The 13,617-nt window shown below is 36.6% G+C and overlaps 1 protein-coding gene across 1 annotated transcript in view; it reads right to left on the reverse strand.

Annotated features, from left to right (window-relative positions):
- Positions 1-6,659: 6,659 nt before the first annotated feature.
- The window catches only part of LOC149186605 (ATPase GET3B-like), a 216,689-nt gene continuing 209,731 nt past the window's right edge, over positions 6,660-13,617 (reverse strand). The window contains exon 11 of the mRNA XM_089411067.1: positions 6,660-7,212. Within this exon, the coding sequence (XP_089267193.1) occupies positions 7,075-7,212 (138 nt within the window). The 3' untranslated portion in view covers positions 6,660-7,074. The remainder of the gene's footprint in view (positions 7,213-13,617) is intronic.

The following is a 13,617-nucleotide window of genomic DNA, read 5'->3' on the forward strand; positions in this document are numbered from 1 at the left end:
GATGTTCACCTACCTCATAATTGAAGATGACTTGATAATAATGATGAGCATGATGAAAAGAGGGAGTTGTAAGAATGATGTTCCTAAAGGAATGAAGTTTTGAAAGGTTGAATTTTCTTTGATATCATGATGATTCAAAAAAAAGAGCCTATGTGGCTAGAAGAAAGAGGTGATTGTTAAAAAGAAGAAGCTTGAATACAGAAAAAGGTATACCTCCCCAGTTAAGAGGGAGGACATATTGTGACAACTACAGTGAAAAACCTTGAAGAAAGAATGAAAATTGGAGATTAGCTAAAGCACTACAAACGGTTGATTGATGGAGTTATAAATAATATTTAAATATCTTGGAAGAAGTGTTGAGGTTGAGCTTGGTGTTGGAAAAATTAAAGAAGGAAACTTCCAACGAGATGTGTTTTATGATGACCTAAGCAGCATCAGTGTACTTTATGATTGAAATTCTAAATATAGTTGTTGACATCTAAGGCTTTAGTCTTAAAGATGGAATCTAGGGTTTGTGACAAAAACCCTAGCATAGATGGATGTAAAAGTCTAGGGTATGAAAGATGTAACCTTTATTGATTATGGACCTAACTAGGTTTAAGTTTTGGATATCTAAATCTTGATTGTTTTGATGACATGCTAACCCTATTTTGATAAACTCAACTTCATGGTCTTGTATATTTGTACTTGGTTGTACTTGTTATTGAAGATTTGCAGGTACATAGTCTTCAAGATGTTGAAGATGTTCACCTACCTCATAATTGAAGATGACTTGATAATAATGATGAGCATGATGAAAAGGAGTTGTAAGAATGATGTTCCTAAAGGAATGAAGTTATGCAAGGTTGAATTTTCTCTAATATTATGATGATTCATATAAAAGAGCCTATGTGGCTGGAAGAAAGAGGTGATTGTTATAAAGAAGCTTGAATAAAGAAAAAGGTATACCTCCCCAGTTAAGAGGGAGGATGTATTGTGACAACTACAGTGAAAGACCTTGAAGAAAGAATGAAAATTGGAGATTAGCTAAAGCACTACAAAGAGTTGATTGATGGAGTTATAAATAATACTTAGATATCTTGGAAGAAGTGTTGAGGCTGAGCTTGGTGTTGGAAAAATTGAAGGAGGAAACTTCCAACGAGATGTGTTTTATGATGACCTAAGCAGCATCAGTGTACTTTACGATTGAAATTCTAAATATAGTTGTTGAAATCTAGGGCTTTAGTCTTAAAGATGGAATCTAGGGTTTGCAACAAAAGCCCTATAGCATAGATGGATGTAAAAGTCTAGGGTATGAAAGATGTAATCTTTATTGATTATGGACCTAACTAGGTTTAGGTTTTGGATATTGAAAGCTTGATTGTTTTGATGACATGCTAACCCTATTTTGATAAACTCAACTTCATGCTCTTGTATATTTGTACTTGGTTGTACTTGTTATTGAAAATTTGCAGGTACATAATCTTCAAGATGTTGAAGATCTTCACATACCTCATAATTGAAGATGACTTGATAATAATGATGAGCATGATGAAAAGAGGGAGTTGTAAGAATGATAACATTAAATATGAATATATGATCATGTTGTGATTAAAAAGAATGATGTTCCTAAAGGAATGAAGTTTTGAAAGGTTGATTTTTCTCTGATATTATGATTATTCAAATAAAAGAGCATGTGTGGCTGGAAGAAAGAGGTGATTGTTATAAAGAAGAAGCTTGAATTAAAAAAAAAAGGTATACCTCCCTAGTTAACAGGGAGGACATATTGTGACAACTACAGTGAAAGACCTTGAAGAAAGAATGAAAATTGGAGATTAGCTAAAGCACTATAGATGGTTGATTGATGGAGTTATAAACAAGATTTAGATATCTTGGAAGAAGTGTTGAGGCTGAGCTTGGTGTTGGAAAAAATGAAGAAGGAAACTTCCAACGAGATGTGTTTTATGATGACGTAACCAGCGTCAATATACTTGAGATCCTCGGAGATTTGTGGCAACTTATACATATTTGAAAATTTGTTACTAATTGGGGTTGTGATTGTACAAGTAGATATCTCCATAAGAAAGTTGAACACCTTGGAAGCATGCTTGGACTAATCGATATATCTAATTTAGTTAATAGGGAGAGATGAAGCATCTTGGGGCGACAAGATGCTTGAGAGGACATTTGACTAGCCTATGATGATGTCTAGATCCTAAAGTAGGGAGGATATCGTTGATCTTGTGGAGCTCCGACCTTGGATAAGATACCTAGATCCCTGGGTTGGTGTTAGAGATGAAGCCTGATCATACCTATAGTAGCTAAAGCTTGGAATACGCCTTAGTCCCAACCTATTAGATACAATATCTAATATGTAGCACTGTGTGTGTTGTGACTCTTCGTAGAACATATCATTTTGAGTTCATCCTTATATATATGTATATATAAAAGAGGGAGTGTTGCTAGTGTCGGTCTTCATAATTGTATTTGAGTCATAATATAATGTCAAAAGAAAAAATAAAAGGAAAAATTATGATTTTTTGCACGGGTTTCATGCTTATTGTAGGTCAAACCTCCATTGTAGGCTTTTAGGATTATGTCTTGAGTCATTGTCATTAATATTACATTCTAAACCCTTCTTGGGATCTTTGTGTCAAGAAATAAAAATCATTTTTATGTATATTCTCCTCCTCCACCAAGTCGACTTCCTAATCCTTCAAGTTAGCCTCAAAATAGTTGACAAGTTGGCCTCATAATGGAGATTTGAACTACAATATACACCAGTGCTTTCGGCCTATTGAATGAAACATATAAGACACTGAATTTGCAATTAAGAAGAGGATATGAAGTCTGAAGTACTAGAAGAAGATCCTATCTTATGGCTAGAACAAAAGGAACCAAGCAAAAGTTCGCTATGCAATCTATAGTATCTAGAAGAAGGTGTGAAGTTCATTAATATAAGAGTCAAGACGAAGGAATGGAAGATAAATCAAGGATTGAAATATGTGCCTACTATGTCATATATACCACGAAATTGTTGGGTTGAGGATATATTACGAGATTCAAAAGTCACAAAGCAAACTGGGATCTTTATTGAAGAACAAAATTGTGTTGTCTTGTGCAAGTATGGACCGAAGTTTGACTTGGTTGAGTGGATGGAAGGAGTCTATGTTCTTGGTCCTAGGTCCTATTTGTCTCAATTTGATCTGAATCTACTAGTGGAAGAGTTTGACTAGGCTTTTCCCTTCATAGGGGTTTTGCCTGGCTTAGCGCCTACATCTTGTGTTCCCATGTTGTCTTTGAAGTTTTGGCAATTGTCTTGACGATGATAATATAATAACAAAGAAAAAGAAATAACTAATCACAAGAAATTGTCAAGGAAAAGAGAAATCAAATGAATAAGAAACCCGAGTGTTGCCCTAATGGATTTCACAACAACTATTGCCAATTTTATTTACTTTGTTTTTATTAGTAGGATTTATTTTCAACAATTTAAAATATGAACTTATAAAAAGTCTTAAAATACATTAAATGAATCCGCCCACGAATGTTGCAAACTTGAGGGTCCACACAAAAAAAAGGTGGGAAACATGTTTTTGAGGATTTTATCTCAATGGCCCTATTGGCATTGGCAACCAGTGTTGCAAACTTGACGGTCTACCAAAAAAAGGTGGAAATCATGTTTTTGAGGATTTTATCTCAATGGCCCTATTTGCATTGGCAACCAATGTTGCAAAGTTGAGGGACCACCAAAAAAAGGGGGAATCATGTTTTTGAGGATCGTATGTTAATGGCCCTATTAAGATTGGCAAGTGTCAAAAGTTTCCATCAAGAGTGTGTTATTGTCTTGGCTCAAAAATCTAGCAGATAAACAATTTGAAATGCCTCTCCTTTAACACTCCACTTCACCAAATTTATGTGTGGTGCCTTCTTACAATCTAAACTTTTGACATTAATCCATCCTTAAGTCTAAGTAGCTAAAGCTGACCACAAAGAAAATAAGAAAAACAAGAGATAACCTCCTCCAATGCAAACATAAAACTATAAAACAATAAAATATTTCAAGCATAAAACTATAAATAAATAAAAGAAAGGACTGAAACAACATGAGTAGGGAAGGACATTTACAAAATTCTAACTAGAAGTGAACTCACAAACATGAGAAATGCATGTAATTCACATAGCTCCAGCATATCACAAGTGCCAATGGATGCCCCCTAGTAGCATGTAATTGTAAATTACAAACATCTTTGCCTCGAATGTCGAGTTATGATGACAAGGCAATTGTTTTGACATGGTAAGGGGCAAGCAAAATTCTCATTGCAAAAATACCAACATCCTTTCCTTATTCCCCATTGCCTTCTATTAGACAGTTTGTCTATGGGAGATCCCAATCCTAAACATACTTTTTAGGTATCAATCACAATGGTCATCCAAGAAAAAGATTTTGTATTTATAATTAGTTAACTAATTATTAACATTATAATAAGATATTTCTTCATTACAAGGGTTTCAACCATATTGTATTATTGTGGATATAAACAAAGTTGAATCAAAATTGCCTAAACAATATCAGTTTTGAAAGTGGAGTCTAGCCTTATTATTTTGTTTTAAAACATAATTTTTAATCTAAATGTAATTTACATTTTATCTCCCCCTCTTGTATTAGGCCTCTAGTCTTTTTTATCAGATACCAGATTGCAATAAAAATGCAAGAGTAACACAATCCAACAATGCATTTATATATTAAGTTTCCATTTTTGTAAACCTAACTTCCACTCGATTGTAGTTTGGCTTTTGCCTTGATTTTCTAAACCACTGCCCTTGATTTCCCCATGCCCTTCACATGTCTTCCTGCTAGGCTTCCTCGATTCTATATTTACACACTGGGATTCTTGTCGATGCATTTTTCCTTACCGGTCCTCTTACAATATATGACCATGACCATCCTGTACCTTCTGTGTAGGGTCATTGGACTTTTTCCCCTTTTACACATTACTTCTATCTCCAATTTAGAGTGACTTGATTCGAAGTTTTTTTGGACCTTCCTTGAGAAATTCAATTGTATATAGACAAAAACAAGTATATGATGGATCTTTAGCTTTTAATCTCCTTATCATTAACATTAAACCACTCGTGCATGTGTGATAGAATCAAATTTATACACCAATGCATGTGTGAATTAGAGGAGGACAGATGGAGAGATGTGCAACTTTAAAGTTAGAAGATTCTAACATACCTTACTAATTTTTGAATCAAGGCAAAGTGACAACAATTATCCAAGTATCTAAAACTGCTAGATAGTTTTGTTTTTAATCTTAGACAATTCAAATAGGAATTAACAGAGCTCTCCAAACGTTCATGTTTTGAAGAGAGTTTATAATCCAAGTTATTTTCTCTAAAATTGAAATTTACAGATCACTTGGTACAACCAGTTTTGAACAACAGAATAAAGCTATCATTACCAGGATTTATGTTTTGTAAGAATGAATTGAAATTTGTTCAAAAAACTATGGGGGTGGGCAGAGAGTTCCACATAGCAATAAACTACACCACATAGTGCTAAACCATTCTTGTAGTTATATTGAAGAACTTGAATATGCTTTATCATGTTTGTTTGAACATTCAATATATGAGCATAAGTTTTGTTTTATTTTCTTGAAAAGTTACATAACAAAGCAGCTTGGCACCATTAGGTATTAACCCAATGTTACAATGGAATTGCATAGGATTCCACACTTTCAGAGTGACTGGTAAAAAACCTAGTAGCGTTGACTAGTGCTTCCACAATTTCAAATTGGTGGACAAGAAGTGTCCACATGATTCAGAACCAAGTCTCTTCATGGTAGACGCTCCCAAATTACCACTCAACCAATGGGCAGTGGGCACAAATATTGTTATCTTAGTGATTTGAGGCATCAAACTAATCAAAGAAATACAGAGATTATGATCTTGCTCCCCACGGTTATTTTGAAGAGGTATAGTTCCTAAACACGTCTCATCTTAGTTCTCAGCATAAATTAGTTGCTTACCCTGCACCCTCCCAACCCACATCAGAGCAGACATCTGTCATCACCAGTTTCTTTATAGTGGCGTAGAGTGTGAGGAGGGTCTCAGCAGATCCCTCCCAATTTCCTGGCAAGATTTCACAGTCCAACCCTCTCAAAGTTGGGCTCTTCCCTGAGGACATCACCAAACAATGTATTGGTTCATTCTCTATGGTTGATGGTTCACCAGGGACGTCTTCACTCTATTCCTCTCCCTGTTATTCTACACCTACTTTTGAGGATGTTTAGCATTAATCTTCTTGTATAAATTTTTCTTTTGGTTACTTTTCTCATACGGTAGTTTACTTCATTTTATTTTACGTTCTAACTTTTTGTGCTTAGACGTGATTTTGGCAGTCATACAGTGTATCCCTACTGGAATGTTCTTTCAAGTCCCATGACCTACTATATTGGTTATTCGTGGGCATCGATTAATGAATCTATATTTTATCATGAGAGCTTTTCAGTGAAAGACTTTCTTCAGAACAATTTTCTCAAATTAGATAATCTTATCATATCATATCATAAGATGTCAAGATTTCTACTGTGAAGACTTTCATCCAAGAGGTGAAGAACAGGTCCTTTTCTCAAGTTTTGGGATAAGTTGAAGTTGTACTGGAGGACATATCAGGCTTACAATTTAACTAATGCACTCGAATGACACCAGAAGAAAATTTCAAGTACAGTTTTAGTAAGAAACGAACAAAAACCACTCGTGTATGCTTGCCAATATTCAATGTCATATTAAACATGATAAGTAAAAACATGAGATTGAAAGCCATAACTGCTCATTTATATATCCCATGCATACCTGATAAAGAATAAAAAAATTTACAATTCCCGTCTCTTCTGATTCTCTTCCATTTCTATTGAATACTATCTATAACTTCAAAGATCCTCAACAACTGATTTGAGGAGAGGGATGTTTTCCAATTTACACCCAGTCTAACTATTATATTTGGCTTGCAATCATGGATTGACCCAGTGACAACCGCAATAGTGCACTTTCTGACCTGCCATTCATTCCTTAATTTCAGTTTGATCACATTTACCGCCACACAATGTCACCCATGAATTTTAGTGCTGGGACACCCCTGATCTCAACATCAACTAATGGTGATTGGAACAACTCGAGATCTGATAAATTTGGGTCCTTCTGGATCATATCAAGAGCTCTTAATTGATCCTGCATCAAAACCTCATCCGGATTAATATTTCCATATTAGTTTTCTATAAAGGCTAAGCTCATATCTGTTCTTCCTTGACAGTTAAATAAACTCTGGCTTTTTAGAGTAAAATAAACCTGATAATCACTAAAAAGATTTGCCTGTATTTTCTTTTTATTCATAGCTGTATTTTCACTGTGCATTGCTCTTCTCAGGTATTATGTACATCAATTATATTGTAGACATCATAAAACATTTCCACATTTCAGATGAATTTGATAACTGGAAACAAAGAATTGCCTTGTGACATCTTCACAACTTGCAAACAGCTTTTTGTCATATGCAAAACTTACTTGCAGAGTTTACAACTACAGTCTGTACTATTCCCAATTTTGTGAGTGCACAATTGCTAAGGAGTTTTGACCAATTTTGGTAATATTAATTAAAAAATGGACATATAATATTTTATTGGAGAAAGGCAGAAAATAATATTTTATTGGAGAATGGAGGCAAATTATTATTTTATTAAAATGGCAGCAAAAAAATCTCCTTGTGGAAAATGGCTCCCACCAATAAAATAATAGGAAAAAGAATCTAGAAGCATGGAAAGAAATTATAAAAGGAGGAAGGACTCATTTGTTAATCCTCCTTTTGATTATTACACTTTACCTTTCATCTTCTCTCAGAGTTTTTAAGCACAAGAAGAGAAGTGTTGTTTAGCATAAGAGTTCCAGGGGAAATCTCCACCCTCATTTCAGAGAACTTCGAGTGTCTCCCTAGTGAGGTAATTTGGGGAATCCAATTCAGAATTTCCATAGAGATTATTGCAGGTGTTCACCCAGTTCTACGCACTCCTTGGGCGCAAAGGCAGCTTGATTTACACATTGGAGGATCAGCTATTGTGGGCTAGGGTTCCGACTATTTTGCAAGTGGATTTTCCGTATTGATGCCGGTGATTTTGTGATGCATTTGCAAGGCTGAAGTGCACGGCTATTGAGGGGCGAATTTATCTTGATTTTGGCAGTGCACAGAGGTTATTGGCAGAGCCTGCACAGGGCCTAAGGAAAAAGGAGTTTGAAGGAGATTGGGGATAATACTTGCAAGGATTTTCTCTCGTCAGGGTAGCAGAATTTTGATGGCAATTCGTGGGCCTAGAGCTGAGTTATTCTTGTGGGTCAAAGTCACTTAATTTTTGGCAGTCTGTTGGCCTTTCTACCAGAGCTTGCGCAGGTATAGAGAGGAGTTGATTAGGAGGCTAGAGAGCTGATGGTTTTGGCATGCCGGGAGGGAGACTTTTAGTGGAAAGTGGATTCTTCAGTGGAGGAGGTTGTGAATTATTCCATCAGATAATTCGTTCAGCAGAACATAGCAGCAGCTAACTGGACAACTCGCACCTTTTTGTGGGTTTCCTCTCAGCTTGGAGTGGGACCAAACCCTTTTCGGGTCCTTGTGGATATTTGGAAGAGAGGCCATAGCTGAAGTTTCATAATTTTCTGAGCAGTATACAAGGAAAATTCCAGTTGGGCATATAGCCAGCCAGAGAGCCACTTGCAACCCTTTAGAGGGCTTCTACATCATTTGGATTCAGCCCAAACCATTTATGGGTTTTTGTGGCTTTGGTGAAAGGAGTCTGAGGCTAAAATTCAGAGCATTTTGAGTATTCGCCCTGAGATCAGCATTGCAGCCAGTGGCCGGTAGCAAATTATTTATGGGAATTTTCCGATTCTGTAGGTTCCTAGTCTATCATTTGTGATTTAAATAGCCAATAATTAGAAAGTTCGTTTGCATGTTAAAATGTCACAGTGAATTCAGTTTTCGAAAGAACATTGAATCTTTTGATTGATGATACTTAAGTTATTCCAGGCAATTCATCTGTAGCCTGGGCCTCTTTTTCTAACATGGTCGGGTTAATGCTGGATCGGCTGAGCTGGCCAAGTTAATACCGAACCAGCCGAGTCGTTAGACAACTCGACCGGCTCGGTATTAACCCGGCCGACCGAACCGAATCCAAGGCCGAGTCAACTTTTTTTGGCCTGGCTCAGACCAACTCAGCCAAGTCGATTCCGAGCTGGCCGGTTTTGAAAACAGTGATGGGTAATGCACAGATCACTCCGGGGACACTTTCACACTTGGGCTCAAGCTATCTTTTCTGGGTTTTGCTCATCTTACACAATAAGCCCAGGTTCTATCATTTTAGCTCACTATATGTACTCTTTCCCAGAAATTTAATAAAATGGCTTAGTTTATACTATTGGGTTCATTGTGTGTTTTAGTTTGTGTTTGTGGCCTTGATTCATTTTATTGTTCCTAGTTCATTGCTTGGTATTTGTTGTTAGTTTCTATTTAGGAATATTACAGTTATTGGTTCATTGCTTACAAGAAGAAAATGACCAACCTTCACTAATGACTTTTGTTTTTGCCAAGTTTACATTCCCATCTTATTGATTTCATTTAGTTGCATCATCATGATCCTTAGTTTTAGCCTTAAATTAGAGTGATAATAAGAACGCATTGGTTTTGTGTCTACATTGATGATAAATTCTGATCAATCATGTTGCATTGTGGTACAGTACCTTGCTCTGTGTTACCACCTTCAGGGATCAACAGTGCTTCTAGAAATATATATTGGTTGTGTACCCCGCCATACAGTGGGTTACCTTAGGGATCAACAATGTTACTAAATATAGATTGGTTGTGCTAGGGTACAACATATCAGAGCAGGTTAACATCATGTAACAAAATCCTTTATTATTATAGTTCACCTATTTGTGTTTTTTTATACAGCCCACATGTCATGATGTATATGTCAAGTTGTGAGGAGCCACTGATTAGTGAGCCAAAACCACATGTGACTTTTGTGTCAAGATGTTTGACAGTGGCTCCAACATCATTGGATTTCATATGGAGTAAGTAGAATTTTAGATCTCATGTAAAATCCATCAGAAATAACAGTTTTTAGATTTCAAGATTGGGGGGGCATTGCAACATTTCCATTGGATTTTGTCATGTATAAGGGTATAGAATTAGCATTTAATCAAGAGCACCAAGCCCTCTATGTACCTTGATGTTAGTGCCATTGATTGCTGAACTCCTCTATCATAACTCTATTAAAAATGTACCCATAACTCAAACAAAAATTCGATTTGAAATGCTAAGCTTTTTCTATCTTATTTTAATGCCTAGAGGGTGATGATATTGATGATGACGATTCCAATATAGGTAATGATTTTGATGATATGTATATATTTGTTGTAGCATGAATTTTTGTTTTTATTTTTAATTTTTTAATATACTACAGGCCATCTAGAGCCTTTTTGTTGGTGTATTTCTGGTTTAGAGATGTATTGCCTAAGTGCTACTTTGATTATATGCACTCTTCTATATAAATGAAAACATTTGCATATTAAGTGGTTTGGATTAGATGGATGTGTTGCACTCAATTTGCCGAAGTTCCAAGGAAGTTGAAGTACCAAATTTTTCAAAGGATCAAATCATTTATCAGCAATCTACATGTCATTGTAAACCCATTCTGCAAGTTATGTAATGTAAATGATGCTAGTAAGACTGTGAATGTATGTAACAACCTAGTTAAGCCTATTATTTTGGTGAAAGGTTTCATCCTAAGAGGTTTTTTGTCTCACTGACTCGTGTGTTTCTAAACACAAATGGTTGGCAGAGTTTTTCCTTCCAACCTCACCCCAAAGCTAGGGTGGAATTCTTCGACAAAGCGTTACGTAAGCCCTAGTGTTTTAGTCTAGTCTGATATAAACGTGATTTGAGAATAATTTAAGTTATTTGACTAAATTATTTTATTACAAATCACTTGGTCTACTAGCTCATATTGTGTCGCAGATGGGGTATGTGTCTTGAGGGTCTAACCAAATGTGTATTCCCCCTTTGAGGGTTGTAAATGTAAAATCTTATGTATTAGAGGGTGGAAAAATAATTAAATCCCCTCATGTGTAAATTAATTAATTTTTTGGCAAAATAAAATTAAATCCTAAAGCCAGAAAATTATTTAATTATAGTCAAAATTAAAATGTCTTAAGAAAAATAATTGTCCAAGTGGAAAAATTTGTGGGTCTTATAGGAATCAATTTTTAGAGGTCCTCCACCAAGGAAATATTGTATATTTCAAGAAAATTTGGACCCTTGGACCTTGGTGGTTAAGTCAAAGTCAATTTTTTGAGGAAATTAGCTCAAAATAATTAATTTTGAGCTAATAAAAAAAGGATCAAAAGAAAATTTCGAATTTTCCTCAAAAATAATTATTTCAACGGCTAAGATTAAAAGATGATCAAGTATTATTTGATGGCCGAGATTATTTTGACAAGGATCAAAGAAACTAGCCGTTATTTTTCCACTTGGAGAATTTAACTATAAATTAGAGAGTCATTTGAGTCTCTAGCCCTCTGATTTCTGGCTAGTAAATTGTTATTGAAACATTTGTGTAAACTATTGTCTCGCTGAGAACTATTTTTTCTGCCATAATAAAGACTTTGGGGTGCAACTCGAGGTGCACTTGTTCATTGATTTGTGCTATGCACTGACTACGGGCTTCCTATGTTGTGCTTATGTATGATTATTTTGAGATAATACAGTGTTTGAGGGTACTTCAGTCTTTGGTCTCCAAGTTCACAAACTGTGGGCAAAGATCATTTTGCTTGGATCCTAAGTATGTGTGTGGTGAATTAAATCTTCGCTAAGGCTATAGTGTGCACGGGGTTTCTGAAGCATTTTAGCCATTTATCAAAGAAAAATACCATAAAAAAATTATCTTAAAACACTTGTATAGTTTGTAAAATTATTTTGTAAATTATTTTTGCTAATTGGGGTATGGGGTTTTAATAATTTTGTATATATTTGGGGTTTGGGTGTTATATTTTTCATTTTTGCAAGTTGGATCAAAGGATCAAGTGGAAGAAGAGCTAGATCTAGGCCCCTGAGGGTAAGATCTAGTCTCTTAAAAAAAACTGGAGGGCTACCCACAGAAAAATTTTCAAAATATTGAAGTACTGAAGCATAAAAAAAAAAATTGAGCAAAGGTTTCAAGGTTTTTAGGGCTCCTAGCCCTAGTTTTCTCCTCCAAGCCCCCAATGTCACCTCTCTGATCCTCTGCGTCAAGCATTTTGGCCAAGCTGGCCGTAAGCCCCAAGGCACTCGGCTTACCCTCTAACCCTTGTCACAGGCCCTAGAGGCCCTTCCTCCCTCTCCTTCGCCTTCCTCAACCCTTCATCCTCCTCCGCTAGCCCTCCATCTCCCTCCGTGGCCTCCCTCCTCCACCGTTAGGCCTCCTCTGCTCTTCCTCTTGCCCTCGGTGCTCCTCTCCCTTAAGCCACAACACTAAAAGGGCTTGCAGCTGCCTCTTTTGAGGCCTTCCCTAGGGTGTCGCAAGCCTTAGGGCCTCAAAACCCTAGGCCGCAACCCCTAGTGGGCCTTTTGGCTCCTCCTAAGCCCAATGACAGCCTCTTTTGGGCTTGCCGCAAGGCCTATTAGGCCTTTTACCCTAGCCACGGGCGTATTGAGGCCTTCTCCCTTCATTTTGGCCTCTCTCTTTCCTTCCCTTGGCCCTAATCTTCCATATCCTCATTTCTAAACATTTTCTAGACTGATTGTTGGTGTGTTTTGCAGAGAAAATTGATCCAAAGTTTGTATTTCAGGTATCAATTCATTGGACAAAATTTTGCACAAGTTGGGCTAGTAGACCTTGTGAAAATTTCTGAATCTAACACATCAGAAACCCCTACTGCAAAATATGGTTTGCTATCTCCTACTTGTTCTTTACATTAACAAGTTATTTAAATACATAAATATCGAAGTAAACACAAATGCAGCCTTCACAGATATACAGATCATGCACTGAAGTAAACAAAAACAAGAAAACAAGGGACACCGTTATTTTTGGACATTTGTCCCCAGAAAAACCCAATTTGGGAAAACCAGTGCAGCATATATGAGGGTTTTATTATTAAGCAAATTTTAAATACAACTAGGGTGTCAGAAATGGCTCACCCTTCAGAGAATATCCTTGGTAGCAGTACCCTTATCTGGAGACAGATATTCCAGATAATTAGAAATCAGGTGAACAATCCCACAGTGACTCTGGTTGTTCCTTGTGCTAGACAGCAAAAGTTGCTCCACACATTCCTCTCGAACTCTGTCACCCTTCACGAACTGTGTCACCCTCTCTGACTATGCGTCAACTAATCAGCTCCCAGTCTGCCCCATAGAATCACCTAGAACTACCTCTGAAGCTTTCTGCGTCAGCCCTCCTAGGCTCTGCGCTACCTCTTCTAGCACTTTGAGGCCTCTCTAATATGTATCCTCCAGCCTTGGATCGAAATCCCTTGTTGAACTACTCCTCGCTACAACTAATCACTCACTTGATTTCCTCAGCAAACCCTGCCCCAGAAAATCGAATTCTT

Source organism: Pinus tabuliformis, chromosome 3_1, assembly GCF_031772625.1.
Source record: "Pinus tabuliformis cultivar Carrire ecotype Pingquan chromosome 3_1, CPIR1, whole genome shotgun sequence".
In the NCBI taxonomy this organism is placed as follows: Eukaryota; Viridiplantae; Streptophyta; class Pinopsida; order Pinales; family Pinaceae; genus Pinus; species Pinus tabuliformis.